Source organism: Pseudoliparis swirei, chromosome 9 (genome assembly GCF_029220125.1).
Source record: "Pseudoliparis swirei isolate HS2019 ecotype Mariana Trench chromosome 9, NWPU_hadal_v1, whole genome shotgun sequence".
NCBI classification, from domain to species: domain Eukaryota; kingdom Metazoa; phylum Chordata; class Actinopteri; order Perciformes; family Liparidae; genus Pseudoliparis; species Pseudoliparis swirei.
Window position 1 is genome coordinate 25,561,211 of NC_079396.1, and position 24,494 is coordinate 25,585,704.

A 24,494-nucleotide genomic window follows, 5' to 3' on the forward strand; every position below is an offset into this window, starting at 1 on the left:
GACTTTTTTCTTGGTGAGGTCAATAAAGGGTTAAAAAAGCCCCTCTTTTTTTCACAGTCACATGATTCTGCATATACAGGGAAACCGGAGAGCGAAGGGGCGGGAGCTCCATAATCACATCTGGCGCTGAGTGTCCAAATACAAAGGTTGAAGTATTTTGCAACACAAAGTGAGAGGAAAGAGAACAGTTTGCTTTCCTGGTCTTGAACTACAGCAGAAGAAGATACAAGTAAACAGCAGAGGAACCAGCAGCAGTAAAGCATGTCTTTTGATCCGGACAAGGTATGTGTCTCTAATAATCTAAGAAAGAGGAACATGCGATTCCTGCAGCAGCTCAGTAGTCAAAGAGCCAAGCAAGAAAAGTGATTGCAGGGCTCTCAAGTTTTGAAGACAGGCAAGAGTGACATTTCCATCAGCCCCCCCCCAGCCCCCCTATGAACGCCTGAAAACGGGTTCTGCTACACAGCCGTGTTCTCAGCTGTGCTCCCTGAGAGGGGAACGTACCACTACAGGTGAGGCGCAGGGGGAAATGCAGAAACACCTTTATTGATAACTTCACATATTACACAAGCTCAAAGTACACCGAAATAAAACTAAGTCATGAATAAGTAAATGTTGAAATGTCTGCACCTTCGTGTAAATGTTTAGGTTAAGGCATTAACAGGTTACACCAGCGCGACAGCCGAGATTCTTGGCGACTTGCCAGGTCTTACCTCCGTGAGTTGGGCTTTTCTGCTGTTGTCCTTCAAAACAAAAGCTCAACATTGAGCTTTTTCCTCTTGTCTGATAGAGCAATCTGGTTTACTTGAAAGTGATTGCAATTACATGTATTCTATTATTTGAAAAGGGACAGATGCAGGAGTCACAAATGGTGATTCTCATAGTTATTATTATGATAATTATTTAAATCTGAGGATGTCTGTTGAGTTGATGTGAATGTAATCACCAATGGTGTCATGCGCAGTCCAGGTTGTCGCAACGAGAGAGGACCCAAACGCCGACATTATTGCACAAAAACAATCTTTACTCCAAGAAATCAGAACAGGACGACAAAACACACGGACCAAACAGTACGAAGCCACACTGGGAATGAGACGAACAGGGTTTACATACACAGGCAAGGTGAGAGGATTGGACAACGAGACACAGGTGGACACAATGAGGGCGGGGCCAGCAATCACAGAAGGAAACAATCAGGGCCAGGGCAGACAATCACAGGGAGACAGACGACACAAGGACTTCCAAACAAGACACAAAACTAACACAAACTCCAGATCATGACAGTACCCCCCCCTCAAGGGACGAATTCCAGACGGCCAAGCGTTCCACAAGGGTGGGTGGAGGGGAGCCGGAGGAGGGTCCAAGGCTGCAGAAGCAGTCCGGGGGGGCGGGCCGCAGGACGATAACCAGGCCGAGGGGCGCTCTGGAGGGCGGGCCGGAGGACAAGAGCGGGAGCTAGGGGACCGGGCTCAGGAGAGGAAGTCCCAGGGGTACCGGGGTCTGGGGATGGGGGCTCTGTGGGACCAGGACCAGGCGACGAGACATGGGGAACCAGGGCTGGACGGAACGGTTCACGGGAACCGGGATGGGACGGACGGAACACGGGAACTGTGACTGACCGGGACGGAGGCGGGATGAGGAGAACCAGGGCCGGGTGGGAAGGAGGCGGAACACCGGGGACTGGAGCCGGCGACGGAACACCGGGGACTGGAACTGGAACATCGGGGACTGGAACTTCAGGGTCTGGAGCCTGTGACGGAACCGGAACATCGTGGACTGGAACCGGTGACGGAACTCCGGGGACTGGAACCGGAACCTCGTGGACTGGGCCCGGCGACGGAACACCAGGGACTGGAACCAGAACATCGTGGACTGGAACCTCAGGGTCCGGAGCCTGTGACGGAACATCGTGGACTGGAACCTCGGGGTCTGGAGCCTGTGACGGAACCGGAACATTGTGGACTGGAACCTCGGGGTCTGGAGCCTGTGACGGAACATCGGGGACTGGAGCCGGCACAGGGCCAAGGGCCCGGAGGGACTCCCACATGTTGTGGAGATGCACCTCATGGAAGGCTGGCCAGACCAGAACCGGCGACGGAACACCGGGGACTGGAACATCGTGGACTGGAACCTCGGGGTCTGGAGCCTGTGACGGAACATCGGGGACTGGAGCCGGCACAGGACCACGGGCCCGGAGGGACTCCCACATCTCCTCCAGAAGTACCTGAAACTTAGTTGGCCCGGCAGGAACCGTGCAGTGGAAACTGAAGGCTGGGTCCATTCTTGTTGGCTTCGTTCTGTCATGCGCAGTCCAGGTTGTCGCAACGAGAGAGGACCCAAACGCCGACATTATTGCACAAAAACAATCTTTACTCCAAGAAACCAGAACAGGACGACAAAACACACAGACCAAACAGTACGAAGCCACACTGGGAATGAGACGAACAGGGTTTACATACACAGGCAAGGTGAGAGGATTGGACAACGGGGAACGAGACACAGGTGGACACAATGAGGGCGGGGCCAGCAATCACAGAAGGAAACAATCAGGACCAGGGCAGACAATCACAGGGAGACAGACGACACAAGGACTTCCAAACAAGACACAAAACTAACACAAACTCCAGATCATGACAAATGGTCTGAGTTCAGAACCAATCCCAGATGAGAAAACTTTCATGAATTCCAAATTTGCCCCGAAAAACTCGTCAGTGGAGTTGAGAAAATCACCAAATCAAAGACCAGGAGCTGGATTACTGACAGACAGCTCACAGACGGCCTCAGACTGTCTGTCTGTGCTTATGAACTAACTACAAGCTCACAGACAGAGTTCAGTCACATCCATCACACTGACTGGAGTCACATGACTTGATGGCCTTGTGATGAGAGCTGAACTTACATGAGTTGCATTGACTGATCATGTTGTCAGTGTTGTGCTGTAATTGGATTGGATTCAATTTATTGTCATTGCTAGAGTACAGGTACAGAGGCAACGAAATGTAAATAAATACAACATTTATATTGGTAGTTCATCCAGCTGCTCATTGCAAATGTGTTTTTTCTTGTTCATATTGTGTGCGGTGAACAAATATCTTACTTGTTATATTACACTTAAATTCTGTGTTCCTGGTCTCATCAATTTGAACACTGGACCAAAATGACAATTAGGCCAAATAAAAAGTCATAAGTCCAGTCTGGACAGTCGTTTTCTCTCAACGCCTCAATAGGGAGATCTTGCCGGTCATGAAGGCGGAGGTCAGGGATCTTGGGCTCAAAAAGGTTGGTGACCACTGGTGTAGCCCATTTCTTTGTTTAGATTGGCTGATAAGTGGCTCCTCACAGCAGAACTCCAGGGGAGCGCTTGATTCCTCCACGGTGAGGGCAGCGCGGCCAGCTCATGTTTGCGCGCTGCGGCACATTAAAACATTAAATAGCCGAGAGTTTTTTCCAGCGTGAGAAATACGATGTGTGGCGGGAGTGCGTGACTTAAGACCGAAATGCGTGAGTGTCACGCTCAATGCTGAGACTTGAGAGCCCTGTGATTGAGTTATTCATAGGGGTGTTTGCAGGATTCAAAGAAAGGGAGGGCTAACTTTTTGGGGGCCAAATATCCATTGTTTCCAACAGTTTATAGATTGGTTCAATCAGAAAGTGTTGCTCTGTAGTTTTGCAGCACAAGAGACAGAATGTCAGGGTCATAGTGATATGTTATGCTCATTTGGACACTATCACTGAGATAAAGATGAACTGGTTTAGTGTCAAATATACCATTCAATAGAAAACAATATTATAATAATATATATTAATGCAAAGAATAGAGAGATGTCGATAGTTATTTCTTGTATTTCGAATTCGCTCGTTCAGTCTTGCTCACTGGAGACAGTTTCTAACAAAATAGCTCGCTAGCTGTTTTGAGACGTTACTTAGCGGAGTGAGAAAGCCAGCGCAGCAGCTTCCCCAAGGTCCTAGTGCCCAGGCGTTATATCATGAAGTATGATCATAGGCTATTGGATTGTAATTTGAAGTGGGCAAAAACATACAAACCAGAACGCAGGCACATGTGCAGCAAGTAAGAGTTATAAATAACATGTCCATGTAAAAACAATAGTTACATTTAATGATGTCACACAAAAAACAAAACAAAAAAAATGTTCAAAGCCCAAAATGCCAAATTATTTGGGGGGGGGGGGGGGCTGAACGATGCCCCTGGTAATACATAATAATAATAAGTTAGGTTAAAAACAACAAAACAAAAGTACACATAAAATAAAATATATACACACTCTATATATATTGTTTCAACGTTATTCAATATAACTTTCTTCATCTAATTTAACAGTCAGTTGTCAACCTAACCCGACTTCCATACAAATGGCACAAGATCAAATACAGTATATGTATATATATATATTTATACTATTATATGAAACATCTAAAAACCTCTTTTGAAAAGGGCTTCTTCTCTCCCATCGGGTTAATTTCTTGTTGGCATTTGCTAAAACTCATGCATAATGAATAAGTAAATCTAACGCCATGCAGGTATGAAGCAGATGTCGAGAAGTTTCATTTTTATTCTGACTTCAGTGTCTGCGACTGACAGTGAACAACGTTTGCGTTCTTTTCCTCTCAGTCAATTGCTCTCCTGAAATGATCACATGCTCTCTGTGTATTGATTATTGTCTTTTTAGTCACCGCCTCGACCAGAACTGTTTGATTTCCAGGGAGTCTCGATGACCCACTACTTCACAGACAACTGGGAGAACATTCAAAACTTTCAGGCCCGGCCGGATGATATACTCATTGCGACATACCCCAAAGCAGGTAACCCATGAACATAAACATTCGGTGTAGATGATTTATAGCTCATAAGAAACTATGTACCGAGGAGGTGAGTGGTTGGGATCACCTGATGTTCCTCTCTGTCTCTCTCTTTCTGTCATTAGGGACCACCTGGGTCTCCTACATCCTTGACCTGCTGTATTTTGGTGAGACAGAGCACCAGAAGGACGTCCCAATATATGATAGAGTGGCTTTCTTGGACATCTTCATCCCATCTGTGCTTTCAGGTATTTACCTCACCGCAGCTGTCAAGAAGCTATCGAATCGCTGTTCAGCTTCAAAGCTTTGCTCACTCCATCTTCACCTCTTCACACAAGGAACAGACATGGTGGACAACCTCGCCACCTCCCCTCGAATCATCAAAACTCACTTTCCAGTCCAGTTCATCCCAAAGTCCTTTTGGGAGAAAAACTGCAGGGTGAGTAGTTATTTGCAGTCAATCAATGTACATGCAAGACGCTGATTAGACGAGTGAGGGTACGTTCCTTGAAGAAATACGCAGCAGTGTGTGTAACCGGTGGTTCAGTTAGCTTTCAGTCAAACACACTGGAACCTGTGATGGAGGGGCCATATATATATATATATATATATATATATATATACACTACCGTTCAAAAGTTTGGGGTCATCCAGACAATTTCGTGTCTTCCATGAAAACTCACTTTTATTTATCAAATGAATTGAAAATTGAATAGAAAATATAGTCAAGACATTGACAAGGTTAGAAATAATGATTCATATTTGAAGTATTCATTTTGTTCTTCAAACTTCAAGCTCAAAGGAAGGCCAGTTGTATAGCTTATATCACCAGCATAACTGTTTTCAGCTGTGCTAACATAATTGCACAAGGGTTTTCTAATCAGACATTAGTCTTCTAAGGCGATTAGCAAACACAATGTACCATTAGAACACTGGAGTGATCGTTGATGGAAATGGGCCTCTATACACCTCTGGAGATATTTCATTAGAAACCAGACGTTTCCACCTAGAATAGTCATTTACTACATTAACAATGTATAGAGTGTATTTCTGATTAATGTTATCTTTATTGAAAAAACAGTGCTTTTCTTTGAAAGATAAAGACATTTCTAAGTGACCCCAAACTTTTGAACGGTAGTGTATATATATATATAAATATATATATATATATACACACATGTGTGAGGCTCAGGGATCCCGGGAGCTATGTTGTCTGGGGCATTAGCCCCTGGTATGGTCTCCCAAGGCAAACAGGTCTTGGGTGAGAGTTCAGACTAAGAGCGGTTCAAAAGACCCCGATGAATAGCAGCCCACGGTCTTCAGTTACCTCGCTCGGACAAGGGAAACCGGGGCTCCCAGGAAGTTAGCTCGCGGGCGAGTGTCTGGTGGTCGGGCCTCAGCCCGAAGAAGCAACATCGAGCAGCCACCCTGTGGACCCAACACCCGCAGGGACAAGCATCGGGGTCGGGTGCTATGTAGAGCGGGCGGCAGGCCGGGCAGGGGGCCTGAGCGAGCCAATCGCTGGCAGCATAGACGAGCTCTAGGGACGTGCAACGTCACCTCGCTAGCGGGGAAGGAGCCAGAGCTGGTGCGGGAGGTGGAGCAGTACCAGCTAGATAGAGTTGGGATTACCTCCCTGCACAGCACTGGCTCTGGAACCAAGCTCCTGGAGAAGGGTTGGACTCTGTTCTTTTCTGGAGTTGCCCATGGTGAGAGGCGCCGGGTGGGAGTGGGGATCCTCACTAGCCCCCTGCAGGGGCTCCAACTGTGGTTTGCGCTTATGCACCGAACCGCAGTTCACAGTATCCAACCTTCTTGGAGTTGGTAGGAGGGGCTCCTGGAAAGGGCACCGCCTGCCGACTCCATAGTTCTCCTGGGAGACTTTAACGCTCACGTGGGCAATGACAGAGGAACCTAGCGAGGGTGATTGGGAGGAACGACTTGCCCGATCTGAACCCGAGCAGAGTTCTGTTATTGGACTTCTGTGCTAGTTACGGTTTGTCCATAACGAACAGCATGTTCGAACAGAAGGTGGCTCATAATTGTACTTGGTACCAGAACACCGTAGGCCGGAGATCAATAATCGACTTTGTAATCGTATCATCTGATCTGCGGCCGTATGTAGTGGACCAATATCCCTGGCAGAGGCCACTAAGGTTGTCAAAAAGCTCCGTGTTGGCAAGGTGCCGGGGGTGGATGAGATCCGCCCTGAGATGCTGAAGGCGCTGGACATTGTTGGGCTGTCTTGGCTGACACGCCTCTTCAATGTTGCAAGCGGATGAAAATGGATGGATATATGCATCCTTATTGTAAAAAATACATATGCATCCTTATTAAATATATACATATATTTACATCCTTATTAAATATATATATATATTAGGGCTGTGAAACGATTAAAATTTTTAATCGGATTAATCACAGGTTTTTGTGGATTAATCATGATTAATCACATATTACCGATATTCTCGGTATATTTTGTGAGAACATAGAGATTTATGACAAAAGACGGATATATACATTTATACATTCTTCTATACAATGGTGCTGCAACTCAGCAGTTATTTAGCAGTTTTCTTCCATATGGAACATTAATACATCTTCATCCTAAACAGAATGTTTAACCCTCCTGTTACCTTTCGGGTCAATTTGACCCCATTCAATGTTTAATGTCGGTGTTCTTTGGGGTCAATTTGACCCCAGGCTGTTTTTCACTGTGTCAAACATATCAGAAATATCAAATTTTTTATTTATTTAAAGGGCTATTTAGGTAGTCAACAAACAAACATAAAGTACCTCACACTTAAACTTGGGAAGCAATATTAATTCTAATAATTTTCTGGAGGTTTTAATTGCTGGGGTCAAATTGACCCCGAGGGTAAAATATGTTCGTAAATGTAAAGGTAACAGGAGGGTTAAACAGAGCATGTTTCTCTTGTTTGTCAACCATTAACTCCACCATGATACAATCTAAAGGTGGACAGATTGACAAGTGACTTTTTTTTTGCTCGGTCCCGATGCGCGCACGGAGCTCTGTGGCGCGCCAGACGGAGATCGATAAGTGTTAACGCAACGAAGAGACAGAAATGACATGCTGCTGTGGAGATACGATCAACAACAGACGTTTAGTTTAATAAAAGAACAAAGACGTGCTCTAGAGAACATGTCAGGGGGCGGGCCAATCTTTTTAATGTCATGCGATCTACCAACACTACGCCGCGATCGACTGGCAGGTCGGGATCGACGTGTTGAGACCCTGATCTACAGGAAGTAAAAGTCGTCACAAGGTTTCCGTAGGTGAACCTGCGGAAGGATCATTACCGATGAACAGACCGTCTGCAGGAGAGCGGACAGAGTTCAGATTGAAGTGGTGGATTGGAAGCTCATTTTGCAAGTGACTTTTTTTTCGTCCCGACGACCAACAACAGACGGATTGGAAGCTCATTCTGCGCATGCGTTAAATGCGTTAAAAAAAACAACTAGTTAAACCTGTAATTGGATTAACTGAGTTAACGCGTTATTTTTCACAGCACTAATATATATATATGTGTATCCATATTTTAAAAAATCTCTATTTAACCTATATATGCATCCAACCTCCACAAGGACGTGGAGGATTAGTAATGAATTGTAAACTCACTCTTACTGGCCTTTACATACAAGCACTGTAAAGAAAGACATGAATCATTAAATGCATAATAAAGAAACACATGTTCAATATCTTGTCACCAAATTGATTTGGCCAACCAAAAAACTAACTAACTAAAATTTAGATTTTCATGTGCTCATCGTTTGGGTTGTCTGAGCAACCACGGCACGTGGTCTTTTATCACGTGGTCTTTTATCACGTGGTCTTTTATCCCTGAATAAAAATAAATCAATTGACAAAATGTGTATTTATGTAACGCTAGTCTTCCAATCATTGAAGCGTTTTCTTCTTCCGCAGGTCGTGTACGTGGCCCGTAATGCCAAAGACAACGTGGTGTCTTATTTCCACTTTGATCGCATGAACATTGCTCAGCCGGAGGCCGGAGACTGGAGCAACTACCTCCACAGATTCATGGGTGGAAAAGGTACGAGTGAAAACACAACGACAACAGATGAGACGCTCAGATTTCCGATGAACGTTGCTGAACAATGCATGTTTGGTTCTGTGGCCTCAGTGGTGTATGGATCCTGGCACAACCATGTGAACGGCTGGTGGAAGAAGAAACAGACTTACGCGAAACTCCATTACATGTTCTACGAAGATCTGGCCGAGGTGATCTAGTTGTTGTGGCTCTTCCTACTCAAGCTACTTTCCTTCTCCGGCTGGTAATAATGCAACAATGATATCTGACTCTGTTTCCAGGACACCGGACGGGAAATAGACAAACTCTGCTGCTTTCTTGGTTTGTCTCGTTCGGACGAGGTGAAGAAAAGAGTTACGAATGGAGTGCATTTTGATAACATGAAAAAGGACAACATGGCCAACTACTCGACCAACCCGTTTATGGATTTCAAAATTTCTCCTTTCATGAGAAAAGGTAAACTGATAAATACAATGTGTGTGACATGTAAACAACAACAAAAACCTGAAAAAACACCTAAATGATTCTTTGCGGATTCACAGGGAAAGTTGGTGACTGGAAGAACCATTTCTCTGCGGCCCAGAGTGAACAGTTTGATGAAGACTACGAGAAGAAGATGACTGATGTCACTCTACAGTTCCGTTCTGAAATTTGATCCAGAATGGCTTCATATATGTGGAGCTGGGTCCAGGTGTTAATGAAAATGTGGCATTCCCATGAGCCTATAATTCAATTAGTTTTGTATAACCAAAATCACAAATCTACCTCGGAGGGCATTACAATCTGTACACATTCGACATCCCTGACCTTTGACCTTACATTGAATCAGGAAAAACAGACATATTTTGTATGCTATTCATGTAATCATGAACAAGGAAGTACAAAGATAAAGGGAGGGAGAGGTGGACAAGTTTGACCCAGGAGCCTGATTTTCGTTCCCCGTGTGAAACGAGAAAAGAAAACTCATGTAAACTTGTGTACTTCGTGTTCTAGAATTTTTATTTATTTTCCTAAACCTAACAAACTTTGTTCATTTTCCTAAACATAACACACTTTGTTTATTTTCCTAAACATAACAAGGTAGTTTTGTTGCCTAAACCAAACTGAATTGTTTCCTGTGAAAAGGGAAGTTGATAAGACTCTGATGCTGATCTAAGTGATGACGATGACCACATTGAGGATCCTGATTATCATCCCACACAAGCAGAAGAGACTGGGGATACCTCTTTTGATTCAATGGATGATAGAGATGTGCATTATGGTAACTGTGAACATTGGCCTCACTGTGACAATCGTGGGAGGTGCAACGTGTGTCCAAAGGGAGTGTCGAGATGGAAATGTCAGAAGTGCAATGTTTTCCTGCAGGAAAAGGTTGCACTTCTGACATAGCATTGCTGGTTTGCATTCAAACACGTGTGTTTGTAGCTAATTATGAGAAATAAAGTGGATCTAATGCACAGTTGAGGAATGTTGAGAGTAAAATGTTATAAATGCAATGTTTTGTGTGTGTATTGCAGTGTTCCCTTTGTTTGAATGAAAAACAAGATAGCATATCACCGAACATGAGACATGTGAAGTGTTTCTAACATGTATGCTGTTTATTACTGCCATAGGTTAGCATTGTATTTGACTAATTCTATTGTTTTGGTATTTGTATATATTTAACTACTTTTACCATGAACTGAATTATTGGCAGTTTAGACACCTGTATTTACAAAACTGTGAGGTCTGTTAAAGAAACGTTGGGAGATTGTTGTTATTACTGCCCCAAAGAATAACAAAATGCAACAAACTTCTTTTTCCATGACTTTTTTCTTGGTGAGGTCAATAAAGGGTTAAAAAAGCCCCTCTTTTTTTCACAGTCACAAGATTCTGCATATACAGGGAAACCGGAGAGCGAAGGGGCGGGAGCTACATAATCACATCTGGCGCTGAGTGTCCAAATACAAAGGTTGAAGTATTTTGCAACACAAAGTGAGAGGAAAGAGAACAGTTTGCTTTCCTGGTCTTGAACTACAGCAGAGGAACCAGCAGCAGTAAAGCATGTCTTTTGATCCGGACAAGGTATGTGTCTCTAATAATCTAAGAAAGAGGAACATGCGATTCCTGCAGCAGCTCAGTAGTCAAAGAGCCAAGCAAGAAAAGTGATTGCAGGGCTCTCAAGTTTTGAAGACAGGCAAGAGTGACATTTCCATCAGCCCCCCCCCCAGCCCCCCCATGAACGCCTGAAAACGGGTTCTGCTACACAGCCGTGTTCTCAGCTGTGCTCCCTGAAAGAGGGGAACGTACCACTACAGGTGAGGCGCAGGGGGAAATGCAGAAACACCTTTATTGATAACTTCACATATTACACAAGCTCAAAGTACACCGACATAAAACTAAGTCATGAATGAATAAATGTTGAAATGTCTGCACCTTCGTGTAAATGTTTACGTTAAGGCATTAACAGGTTACGCTGCGCGACAGCCGAGATTTTACCTCCTGAGTTGGGCTTTTCTGCTGTTGTCCTTCAAAACAAAAGCTCAACATTGAGCTTTTTTTTCTTGTCTAATAGAGCAATCTGGTTTACTTGAAAGTGATTGCAATTACATGTATTCTATTATTTGAAAAGGGACAGATGCAGGAGTCACAAATGGTGATTCTCATAGTTATTATTATGATAATTATTTAAATCTGAGGATGTCTGTTGAGTTGATGTGAATGTAATCACCAACGGTCTGAGTTCAGAACCAATCCCAGATGAGAAAACTTCATGAATACCAAATTTGCCCCGAAAAACTCGTCAGTGGAGTTGAGAAAATCACCAAATCAAAGACCAGGAGCTGGATTACTGACAGCAGCTCACAGACGGCCTCAGACTGTCTGTCTGTGATTATGAACTAACTACAAGCTCACAGACAGAGTTCAGTCACATCCATCACACTGACTGGAATCACATGACTTGATGGCATTGTGATGAGAGCTGAACTTACATGAGTTGCATTGACTGATCATGTTGTCAGTGTTGTGCTGTAATTGGATTGGATTCAATTTATTGTCATTGCTAGAGTCCAGGTACAGAGGCAACGAAATGTAAATAAATACAACATTTATATTGGTAGTTCATCCAGCTGCTCATTGCAAATGTGTTTATTTTTGTTCATATTGTGTGCGGTGAACAAATATCTTACTTGTTATATTACACTTAAATTCTGTGTTCCTGGTCTCATCAATTTGAACGCTGGACCAAAATGACAATTTCTGGACAGTCTGGACAGTCGTTTTCTCTCAACGCCTCAATAGGGAGATCTTGCCGGTCATGAAGGCGGAGGTCAGGGATCTTGGGCTCAAAAAGGTTGGTGACCACTGGTGTAGCCCATTTCTTTTTTTTGATTGGCTGATAAGTGGCTCCTCACAGCAGAACTCAAGGGGAGCGCTTGATTCCTCCACGGTGAGGGCAGCGCGGCCAGCTCATGTTTGCGCGCTGCGGCACATTAAAACATTAAATAGCCGAGAGTTTTTTCCAGCGTGAGAAATACGATGTGTGGCGGGAGTGCGTGACTTAAGACCGAAATGCGTGAGTGTCACGCTCAATGCTGAGACTTGAGAGCCCTGTGATTGAGTTATTCATAGGGGTGTTTGCAGGATTCAAAGAAAGGGAGGGCTCACTTTTTGGGGGCCAAATATCCATTTTTTCCAACAGTTTATAGATTGGTTCAATCAGAAAGTGTTGCTCTAGTTTTGCAGCACAAGAGACAGAATGTCAGGGTCATAGTGATATGTTATGCTCATTTGGACACTATCACTGAGATAAAGATGAACTGGTTTAGTGTCAAATATACCATTCAATAGAAAACAATATTATAATAATATATATTAATGCAAAGAATAGAGAGATGTCGATAGTTATTTCTTGTATTTCGAATTCGCTCGTTCAGTCTTGCTCACTGGAGACAGTTTCTAACAAAATAGCTCGCTAGCTGTTTTGAGACGTTACTTAGCGGAGTGAGAAAGCCAGCGCAGCAGCTTCCCCAAGGTCCTAGTGCCCAGGCGTTATATCATGAAGTATGATCATAGGCTATTGGATTGTAATTTGAAGTGGGCAAAAACATACAAACCAGAACGCAGGCACATGTGCAGCACGTAAGAGTTATAAATAACATGTCCATGTAAAAACAATAGTTACATTTAATGATGTCACACAAAAAACAACAACAAAAAAATGTTCAAAGCCCAAAATGCCAAATTATTTTGGGGGGGTGGGGGGGGGCTGAACGATGCCCCTGGTAATACATAATAATAATAAGTTAGGTTAAAAACAACAAAACAAAAGTACACATAAAATAAAATATATACACACTCTATATATATTGTTTCAACGTTATTCAATATAACTTTCTTTGTGATGATTCAGTTTAGTTATGGTTTTGTTGTGTGCCTTTTTGTGTTTTTCTTCTGTCTCCTCCTCCCTTCTCTGTTTTCCTCTGCAGGCCTGGTGTGTGACAGGGAGTTGGCTGGCTCCTCCCAGCAGCAAGCGAGGCACACCTGTTTCCACTCACCTAATCACCTGTGTATAAAGGCCTAGTCCTCTTGCCACTTCCCTGCCAGATAATTCCTTGTGTTCGACCCTACGGTGTGTCTCGCTGCTATCCTGGGTTTTTGCCTCCTGTCTCTGACGTCTCCATGCCAGCCAGCTTCCTGCCTCCACTGCCTTTTTTCTTTGCCTCTGCTTATCTAAGAATAAACTTTTTGCTTGTGATCATCTCTCTAAGTCTTTTGCTTTGGGGTCCAGTATCTCTAGGCCGTAACAGAATTATCTGGCCAAAGTATGGACCCCGCAGAGACTGAGAGAATTAAGCAGGCTCTTTCCTCACAAGGAGCTCGTGTGGGGCAGCACGAACGAGCTCTGCAAGGAATCATGGAATCCCTCCAGAACCTTGATGCCGGTGTAACTCAGCTCAGCAGCCGCCTGACCCAGTTTTCCACCCAGCTCAACGTTCTGACGGCTCCAGCTCCTGCTTCACCGCCTCCAGCTCCAGAGATTCAAGTCATTCATCCCGGCCAACCCCGTGAACCATTCATCCCCACCCCTGTGAGGTATTCAGGTGATTCAGGGACATGCAGTCAGTTTCTTCACCAGTGCTCCCTAGTCTTTGATCAGCAGCCTTTAACTTACTCCTCTGACAGAACTAGGATAGCTTTCGTTATGAGTTTGTTATCGGGTAAAGCGTCTGCATGGGCGGTGGTCATAGCCAAGGGTAATCCAGCTATCTATAACTCCTTTCCTGTGTTTGAGACCGAACTCCAGCTGCTGGTGGGGAGAGACAGAGACTTCTCCTCATCCTCCGTTCTGTGTTTCACGGAATCCAGCTGTTCCGAGCGGACCGGCCACGGAGCTCTCCGGTAAAAAAGGTGGAGGAATCTGCTTTTACCTCAACAACGGCTGGTGCAACGACAGGTGATTCTACAGCACTGTTCGCGGACCTGGAATCTTTATCATCCACTGCAAACCCTTCTACTCCCACGTGAGTTCGCTTCATTCATCCTGGCTGAACAGATACGGCGTGGGAGCGGACCTTCCGGACTCTTTAGTTATTGTACTCGGGATTTTAACAAGGAAACCTCAGCCACGACTCCTAAGACCACTGCTACACAACAATCAGCAGGCCTATCACGCCCCTCCTCGAGCTGCACTGGGAAACCTGACCACGCCATGTTTCATCTGATCTCTCAGCAGGCAGACTAGCTCTGCAAACCTGCAGTGAGGCTCTGGAGGATCTACGGGCGTGCTTTGACTGCTGACTGGGATGTCTTCAGGACTGCTACCAACAGCCTGGATGGCAGATCACCAACCACAAGCCCAAATCACCACTCCATGTGGCAGATGAGCTAAATGAGTTCTACTGCTTTGAAAGACAATGGAGCAGTCCTGAGACAATCCCCACAGCCCCACCAACAAGCCACAGACCATCAGCCCACCCTCCCCAGCCCATCACCTCCATCAACTCAGCGACGCCTCGCCATCCTGGAGAGAGCTGTCAACAGGCTGTTTAAAAGCAGAACCCCCGCAAAGTCTCCCCTCCACCCTGAAGCACGACCAGCTGTCTCCGGTGTTCACCGACATCTTCAACACCTAAAACCCAAGATCACAGGACTCTCTGTGGTCATGAAGTCCTTGAACGCTTGGTCCTGTCACACCTCAAGACCATCACCTTCACTACATCCTCCAGCATCTGGACTCCCGAGAACCTACGCCAGGATCCTGTTTGTGGACTTCAGCTCTGCCTTCAATTCCATCATACTCCACCTGCAGGTGGATCACAGACTTCCTGACCGACAGGAAGCAGCACGTGAGGCTGGGGAATGGGGAACTCAGGCTCCCGGACCACCAGCACGGGTTCCCCAAGGCTGTGTTCTCTCCCTCTGCTGTTCTCCTGTACACAACAGCTGCACCTCCAGTCACCAGTCCGTCAAGCTCCTAAAGTTCAGGTGGGAGACTGACCACCTGGTGACCTCTGAAGACAGTGGAGATGGTTGTGGATTTCAGGAGGAATGCTCATCCTGTGTGACTGAGTCCTACCGCCTGGGCTCCATCATCTCCCAGGACCTCAAGTGGGAGCTGAACATCGGCTCAATCTCCAAGAAGGCCCAGCAGAGGATGTTCTTCCTGAGGCAGCTGAGGAAATTCAACCTGCCAGGGAAGATGATGGTACAGTTCTACACGCCATCGTTGAGTCCATCATCTGCTCCTCCATCACCGTCTGGCACCCTGCAGCCACAGCCAAAGACAAGCGCAGGCTGCAGAGCATCATCCGCCTCCAGGTCCTGTTCACTTCCAGGTCACGGCCAGAAAGATTGTCGCCGACCCTCCCACCCTGGACACTCCCTGTTGAGTCCTCCTCGGGAGGAGGCTGGCTTTTTTCCGACGGCGGTCGGGCTCATCAATCACCCCGGGACTGACTGACTGTCACCCCAGGACTACCACCCTCTTCCACCTTCCTCTCTCCTCCTTCTTCTTCCTCTTCCTCCTCCTCCCTCCTTGCGTTGATTGTTGTTTGTCATGTCCAAATGTTGCACCTTCCACCAAAAAAAATTCCTCGTTTGTTTGTGAAAACATTCATTCTTTGGCAATAAACCTGTTTCTGATTCTGATTCTGATTCTGATTCTGAAATGCTTAACGTTTTTGACCACCCGCTTCAGGGTAAGGAGGCCGGTAATCGACTCCTTTCTTTACATCAGGGTTCAGAGTCAGTCTCTACATACTCCATTGATTTCCGCATTCTTGCAGCAGAGAGCGGGTGGGGTGAGGCGGCTCTACAGACAGTTTTTTCCCGTGGATTAAACGAGGAGTTAAAGGACGAGCTAGCTGCTCGAGATGAGACCTCGTCCCTTGAGGAATTAATCTCTTTAGCCATTCGCTTAGATAATCGCCTTCGTGAGAGGCGTAGGGAGAGAACAGGCAAGCAGAGATTCCCTCCCCTTTTACCAACCCAAGTCACCACGTCGGGCTGGACAGACTGCACCTCCTAACCCACGCCTGGAGCCGTTTCCCAAGCGGGACCCACTTCCATCAGCCTCCTCATCTCTAAGCCCAGAGGAGCCTATGCAGCTTGGGAGAATGAGGCTCTCACCTGCCGAACGTGAACGCCGCTTCCTCCAGAAGCTCTGCATATACTGTGGCCAGGCTGGCCACATTCGAGCCAACTGTTCCGTCCTGTCAAAAGAGCAGGCTCATCAGCCAGGGGAGGGGCGCTGGTGAGCCATACATCCGTCTCCCCTGCCCTCGTTAATCGCCTCCAGTTAAAGGGTACTGTTTCCTGTGCACAAGTTTCCCTTCCCCTCCAAGTCTTAGTAGATTCAGGGGCTGACGAGAACTTTATTGACTCTGATGTTGTTTTCCAGTCAAATCTTCCCTCAGAACCCCTTCCCGAGCCCAAGGACATTTTTTCTCTTGATGGTAGACTTCTAGCCCGTGTAACTCACCGTACTGCCCCAGTGTCACTGTTACTCTCAGGTAATCATCATGAGACCATTTCCCTTTATCTCATTCCCTCACCCCTTGCTCCGCTTGTGTTAGGTCTCCCCTGGCTTAAACTCCACAACCCACACATAGACTGGACCACCTTATCCATCATCAATTGGAGTTTGTTCTGCCACTCTCACTGTTTGCACTCTGCCATACCCACCACTGTTACTTCCAAACCTGTTCCCCCTAAGCCTGTTGACCTCACGTCAGTTCCCTCGGAGTATCATGACCTCCAGGAGGTTTTCAGCAAGGATCGTGCCCTGTCTCTACCACCTCACCGACCTTATGACTGTGGCATTGACTTGCTCCCGGTGCTCCTTGCCTTCGAGCAGACTATATAATATCTCCAGGCCTGAAAGGGAAGCCATGGAGACTTATATCACTGACTCTGTTGCTACTGGTCTCATTCGCCCTTCTCGCTCTCCATTGGGGGCAGGGTTTTTTTTTGTTGCCAAGAAGGATAAGACTCTACGCCCCTGTATTGATTTCAGGGGCTTGAATGACATCACAGTGAAGAATAAATATCCTCTCCCGCTCATAGATTCAGCTTTTGGTTGCTTCCATCAAGCCACCATCTTCTCAAAGTTGGACCTCCGAAATGCCTACCACCTAGTAAGGATAAGGGAGGGAGACGAGTGGAAGACTGCATTTAAGACTCCCCTGGGACATTTTGAGTATCTTGTTATGCCTTTTGGGTTAACTAACGCCCCTGCTGTGTTTCAGGCACTCATTAATGATGTCCTTCGTGATATGCTTAACAGATTTGTCTTTGTTTATCTTGATGATATCCTCATTTTCTCTCGTGACCCCCAAGAACATGTCCAACACACAAGGTTGGTGCTGCAGAGACTGCTAGAAAACAGACTTTATGTGAAGGCTGAGAAGTGTGCATTTCATGTTTCCTCTGTTTCATTCCTGGGTTTTGTGGTCGAGAAGGGGCAGGTCAGAGCCGACCCTGCCAAAGTCATGGCAGTGGCCGAATGGCCCACTCCTACAACGAGAAAGCAACTCCAAAGGTTCCTTGGTTTTGCCAATTTTACCGCAGGTTTATTCGTGACTATAGTCGAGCAGCGCCCACTCACCAAGCTCACCTCAGTTAAAGTTCCCTTTGTGTGGTCATCTGCAGCTGAGGCTGCTTTTGCTAGGTTGAAGTGTTTGTTTTCCTCTGCTCCTGTGTTGTCTCATCCTGATTCTTCAGCTCCTTTCGTAGTCGAAGTGGATGCCTCCGACACTGGTGTCGGGGCAGTCCTCTCCCAGCGCTCAGCCTCCGACCAGAAGTTGCATCCCTGCGCCTTCTTTTCCCGCCGGCTCTCCCCGGCAGAAACGAACTATGATGTGGGCAACCGGGAGCTGCTGGCAGTAGTCTTAGCCCTACAGGAATGGAGGCACTGGCTGGAGGGCACGACTCACCCGTTTGTGGTATGGACTGACCACAGAAACTTATCGTATCTCCGTTCTGCTTGTAGGCTCAACTCTCGCCAGGCTCGGTGGGCGCTTTTTCTGGGCCGGTTCAGCTTCACCCTCACCTATCGGCCAGGCTCACGGAACGTCAAGGCGGATGCCCTGTCACGTCAGTTCGCTCCTCCGGTTGAGGAGTCCTCCGTGGGGACCATTCTGCCATCCTCCTGTGTGGTGGGAGCAGCCAGGTGGGAAGTTGAGAGGGTGGTCCAGGAGGCACAAGAGGACCATCCAGCTCCTGAGGATTGTCCACCGGGTCGGATGTTCGTTCCACCGCACGCCAGATCTTCAGTGCTCCAGTGGGGACATGATGCTAAGATAGCTTGCCATCCAGGAGCACTTGGACTCTAGGCCTCCTCCAGCAACGCTTCTGGTGGCCTCCATGTCCTCTGACACCAAGGAGTATGTCGCCGCCTGCTCCGTCTGCGCCCGCAGTAAGGCATCCCACCGCGCCCCTGCTGGCCTTCTCCGCCTCTTCCCATTCCTCATCGGCCTTGGTCTCACATCGCCATGGACTTCGTGACGGGTCTTCCCCATCGGAGGGTAATACAGTTATCCTGACTATTGTTGACCGCTTCCAAGGCCGCACATTTCATTCCCTGCCTAAATTACCTTCTGCTCTGGAGACTGCTACACTAGTCACCCAGCATGTTTTAGATTGCATGGCATTCCTCAGGACATTGTTTCAGACAGGGGTCCCAATTTGGCTCTCGAGTTTGTAAGGGCTTCTGCCAGGCGTTGGGGGCGTCGGCCAGTCTGTCATCAGGTTACCACCCGCAGACCAATGGCCAGACTGAGCGTGCTAATCAGGACCTGGAGGCAGCCCTTCGCTGTGTCTCTTCTCGCCATCCAGTCTCCTGGGCCTCCCACCTGCCTTGGGTTGAATATGCCCACAACTCCCTGGTTTGCTCCGCCACAGGTATGTCTCCATTCATGGCTTCTGTTGGGTTCCAACCCCCTCTCTTCCCCACCCAGGAGAGGGATGTGGCAGTTCCCTCAGTGCAGGGGCATCTTCGGCGTGCCCGCAGAGTCTGGCAGGAAGCCCGGGCAGCTCTCACTCGCACTGCTGCTCGCAACCAAAGACTTGCAGACCGCCATCGCACTCCAGCCCCGGACTACCAGCCCGGCCAGAAGGTCTGGTTGTCCTCCCGTGATCTTCCACTCCAGACTGAGTCCCGCAAACTGGCACCCAGGTACATTGGGCCGTTTGTGATTGAACGGATTATTAATCCCGCTGTGGTTAGGCTCAAGCTGCCTGCTGGCTTGAAGGTCCACCCATCATTCCATGTTTCACTGCTCAAACCAGTTTCCTCCAGTCCTCTGAGTCCTCCGGCCGAGCCCCCTCCCCCCCGGATTATTGACAATCACCCTGCTTTCACCGTCCAGCGGTTGTTGGATGTGCGTAGGCGAGGCCGGGGGTTCCAGTACTTGGTGGATTGGGAGGATACGGGCTAGAGGAGCGTCGTGGATCTCCGCTCCTTATTTTGGACCCTGATCTCCATAGGGACTTTTATATTAGGTAGCCGGACAAGCCTGGTAGGACGCCAGGAGGCGTCCGTTGAGGGGGGGGTACTGTGATGATTCAGTTTAGTTATGGTTTTGTTGTGTGCCTTTGTGTTTTTCTTCTGTCTCCTCCTCCCTTCTCTGTTTTCCTCTGCAGGCCTGGTGTGTGACAGGGAGTTGGCTGGCTCCTCCCAGCAGCAAGCGAGGCACACCTGTTTCCACTCACCTAATCACCTGTGTATAAAGGCCTAGTCCTCTTGCCACTTCCCTGCCAGATAATTCCTTGTGTTCGACCCTACGGTGTGTCTCGCTGCTATCCTGGGTTTTTGCCTCCTGTCTCTGACGTCTCCATGCCAGCCAGCTTCCTGCCTCCACTGCCTTTTTTCTTTGCCTCTGCTTATCTAAGAATAAACTTTTTGCTTGTGATCATCTCTCTAAGTCTTTTGCTTTGGGGTCCAGTATCTCTAGGCCGTAACATTCTTCATCTAATTTAAGTCAGTTGTCAACCTAACCCGACTTCCATACAAATGACACAATATCAAATACAGTATATATATATTTATACTATTATATGAAACATCTAAAAACCTCTTTTGAAAAGGGCTTCTTATCTCCCATCGGGTTAATTTCTTGTTGGCATTTGCTAAAACTCATGCATAATGAATAAGTAAATCTAACGCCATGCAGGTATGAAGCAGATGTCGAGAAGTTTCATTTTTATTCTGACTTCAGTGTCTGCGACTGACAGTGAACAACGTTTGCGTTCTTTTCCTCTCAGTCAATTGCTCTCCTGAAATGATCACATGCTCTCTGTGTATTGATTATTGTCTTTTTAGTCACCGCCTCGACCAGAACTGTTTGATTTCCAGGGAGTCTCGATGACCCACTACTTCACAGACAACTGGGAGAACATTCAAAACTTTCAGGCCCGGCCGGATGATATACTCATTGCGACATACCCCAAAGCAGGTAACCCATGAACATAAACATTCGGTGTAGATGATTTATAGCTCATAAGAAACTATGTACCGAGGAGGTGAGTGGTTGGGATCACCTGATGTTCCTCTCTGTCTCTCTCTTTCTGTCATTAGGGACCACCTGGGTCTCCTACATCCTTGACCTGCTGTATTTTGGTGAGACAGAGCGCCAGAAGGACGTCCCAATATATCATAGAGTGCCTTTCTTGGAGATCTTCTTCCCATCTGTGCTTTCAGGTATTTACCTCACCGCAGCTGTCAAGAAGCTATCGAATCGCTGTTCAGCTTCAAAGCTTTGCTCACTCCATCTTTACCTCTTCACACAAGGAACAGACATGGTGGACAACCTCGCCACCTCCCCTCGAATCATCAAAACTCACTTTCCAGTCCAGTTCGTGCCAAAGTCCTTTTGGGAGCAAAACTGCAGGGTGAGTACGGAGGGGGATGAGATCCCAAGCTCCACATCTCACGTGACCGTAATCTGCAGTGTCTGTGATTCTTCTTCATTGCGGCTCAATATTGGCCCATTGGCAAAGTGGGTTGACATTATTCTAGATATTAAACTACCATATCAGTAGAAGTGTGTTTGGGAATGATTATACGAGTTACTTTAAACGGATTGTCGTCAACAACTTTCCCGTGGAGGCCGTTGAGTACACTGTTTGGTTTAAGATTTAATAATTAAGGAGCCAACATGGGAATCAAAAGAATCGCACATACATTCTGGATCTAATTATCGCGTCAGACAAAAAATGTGCTGGTCACGCGTGTGAAATGTTGGCATCAGTGATGACAGAGGATAATACCTCCATGAGGGTAATATATATATATACATATATATATACACATACATACATCCTTATTAAATATATATATATGAATAGAGATGTTTATTTAAAGTGTTAAGATACATCAATTATATTATAAAAGATGACCAAAGGCCGGCGTGCAGCCATTCTCTTGGTGCAGTCGTATCTGCAGAATGTAATGTTGAAGTACGTCTCAGCAACCATTTTGTATGTTTAGCGCCTCCCTTAATAAGTGTGATTATTAGGTTCCCGTCAAAATAGTATCTGTATTACTTGCACAGGTGGGGTCGTTAGAGAGTGTGTGTGCGTCTGAGATTGGGATGAAACAGGGTGTGTGTCACTCTCAGCCAGATGGTCTATTAGAAATCCTATAGTAGCAAATTTATTAAGAGATACATGAAAGAAACCCTTACTTTAGTGTCCCATGTCCAATATTTATGAAATGCTAGTCTTCCAATCATTGAAGCGTTTTCTTCTTCCGTAGGTCGTGTACGTGGCCCGTAATGCTAAAGACAACGTGGTGTCTTCTTTTCATTTTGATCGCATGAACATACTTCAGCCGGAGGCCGGAGACTGGAGCAACTACCTCCACAGATTCATGGGTGGAAAAGGTACGAGTGAAAACACAACGACAACAGATGAGACGCTCAGATTTCCGATGAACGTTGCTGAACAATGCATGTTTGGTTCTGTGGCCTCAGTGGTGTATGGATCCTGGCACAACCATGTGAACGGCTGGTGGAAGAAGAAACAGACTTACGCGAAACTCCATTACATGTTCTACGAAGATCTGGCCGAGGTGATCTAGTTGTTGTGGCTCTTTCTACTCAAGCTACTTTCCTTCTCCGGCTGGTAATAATGCAACAATGATATCTGACTCTGTTTCCAGGACACCGGACGGGAAATAGACAAACTCTGCTGCTTTCTTGGTTTGTCTCGTTCGGACGAGGTGAAGAAAAGAGTTACGAATGGAGTGCATTTTGATAACATGAAAAAGGACAACATGGCCAACTACTCGACCAACCCGTTTATGGATTTCAAAATTTCTCCTTTCATGAGAAAAGGTAAACTGATAAATACAATGTGTGACATGTAAACAAAAACCTGAAAAAACACCTAAATGATTCTTTGCGTATTCGCAGGGAAAGTTGGTGACTGGAAGAACCATTTCTCTGCGGCCCAGAGTGAACAGTTTGATGAAGACTACGAGAAGAAGATGACTGATGTCACTCTACAGTTCCGTTCTGAAATTTGATCCAGAATGGCTTCATATATGTGGAGCTGGGTCCAGGTGTTAATGAAAATGTGGCATTCCCATGAGCCTATAATTCAATTAGTTTTGTATAACCAAAATCACAAATCTACCTCGGAGGGCATTACAATCTGTACACATTCGACATCCCTGACCTTTGACCTTACATTGGATCAGGAAAAACAGACATATTTTGTATGCTATTCATGTAATCATGAACAAGGAAGTACAAAGATAAAGGGAGGGAGAGGTGGACAAGTTTGACCCAGGAGACTGATATTCGTTCCCCATGTGAAACGAGAAAAGAAAACTCACGTCAACTTGCATACTTGTACTTCGTGTACTAGAATTTTGTAATATATTCTTAAACCTGTAAAATGCTGTGTGTTACATATTTCAACATAAATATATGTTAAAAATAACACAATTTGTGTGTTTATAGTTTTTTCCCAGAAATTATCCTTAAAATGCAGGTGACTTTCTTTTTTGTTGTTGTCACCACACCACATCCACGTTGTTTGAAGCCTCAAAGCTTTTAGAACCACAACTACAGTCATTTTATTGTTCTGACCACAAATCTAAATAATGATAATAAACAGTTTAAGAACAAAAGGTCCTCCGCTCTGACTCAGCCCTATAATGATAGTAATAACAAATATACATTGTCATTATATATAAAATGGTTAAAGTCATTCATGAACCAACTTCCTTTTTTTTTTGCCTGAACAGTCCTCATGGACTTTTCCCTGAATCTGTTCTGTCTCTACCTGTTTGTCACGATACTCATATTATAACTTCTATACATATTACATACCTGCCATTAATATCATGATACCCGATACCAGAATTCAATACACCATAAAAACAATATGGTACCATAAATACGAGACTGGTATATTTATCTATAATAGTAATAAATAAAACATCTGTATGGTTCACTTTTTACCAACTTTTTCAACACTTAACATATAACAGTAATATTAGTATTAATACAGCCAGATATGAATGAAACTACATGGTTCCATCATAGCATTGATTATACACGATGAGGCCGTTAGTCTCTGACCAGATGATACACAGTTCATCAGGATGAGCAGCTGTAGAGTTACAGAACTTTACAGACTGAAACATTTACCTTCTGGCATCTTTTTATTTTTTAAGCCGAAGTCGGTCTCTAAAGCTGCGCCACTTCTCTCGCTGTGAGCTGCGCAGCGCAGTGTGCGCAGACAGCTCCACACGGAGCAGCGCGTGCGCTCTGATCGCTCTCTTAATGAAGTATCGAAACTAAAAATATGCTAACTCACATCGTGTTTAACGTACGGGTACTTTGTTAGCATCGCTACACCGTGCAGCGTGACAGCAGCAGATGTAGCGGCTAACATTCAAGCTAACCTGAACCCCCAAACGATGTCGACATCTGAACGCTGATTGGCCGAGACGCGTCCCATCAAAGATGTTTTATTGTGAAGAGCACCACATCACATTTTTCTCCGCGTCTCACTGCAATCTCAACGGCAGCGGCACCAGGTGACCCCCCCCCCTCCCCCCAAAACAAAAACTCTTCGGATCTCCACGATTCACGTGGATGAACTATTTTGAGT

The 24,494-nt window shown here is 46.0% G+C and overlaps 2 protein-coding genes across 8 annotated transcripts; both read left to right on the forward strand.

Moving 5' to 3' along the window:
* The first annotated feature begins 141 nt into the window (after window positions 1-141).
* On the forward strand, window positions 142-10,733 carry LOC130199973 (cytosolic sulfotransferase 1-like). Of its 4 annotated transcripts, none has more exons than XM_056423853.1 (8): window positions 142-282; window positions 4,689-4,821; window positions 4,944-5,066; window positions 5,157-5,257; window positions 8,765-8,891; window positions 8,982-9,079; window positions 9,170-9,344; window positions 9,431-10,733. In XM_056423853.1, exons 1-8 carry the CDS (start codon window positions 262-264, stop codon window positions 9,541-9,543), a joined length of 891 nt encoding a protein of 296 aa, XP_056279828.1. In that variant the 5' UTR covers window positions 142-261; the 3' UTR covers window positions 9,544-10,733. The 4 variants fall into 4 exon arrangements, with proteins under 4 accessions (XP_056279828.1, XP_056279829.1, XP_056279830.1 ...); XM_056423854.1 differs by having other exon boundaries at window positions 5,163-5,257; XM_056423855.1 differs by having other exon boundaries at window positions 4,722-4,821.
* Window positions 10,734-10,875: 142 nt separating this feature from the next.
* LOC130199981 (cytosolic sulfotransferase 1-like) lies at window positions 10,876-24,144 on the forward strand. Of its 4 annotated transcripts, none has more exons than XM_056423873.1 (8): window positions 10,876-10,952; window positions 20,692-20,824; window positions 20,947-21,069; window positions 21,160-21,260; window positions 22,126-22,252; window positions 22,343-22,440; window positions 22,531-22,705; window positions 22,784-24,143. In XM_056423873.1, exons 1-8 carry the CDS (start codon window positions 10,932-10,934, stop codon window positions 22,894-22,896), a joined length of 891 nt encoding a protein of 296 aa, XP_056279848.1. In that variant the 5' UTR covers window positions 10,876-10,931; the 3' UTR covers window positions 22,897-24,143. The 4 variants fall into 4 exon arrangements, with proteins under 4 accessions (XP_056279848.1, XP_056279849.1, XP_056279847.1 ...); XM_056423874.1 differs by having other exon boundaries at window positions 21,166-21,260; XM_056423875.1 differs by lacking the exon at window positions 10,876-10,952 and adding an exon at window positions 19,113-19,545.
* The last annotated feature ends 350 nt before the right edge of the window (window positions 24,145-24,494 follow it).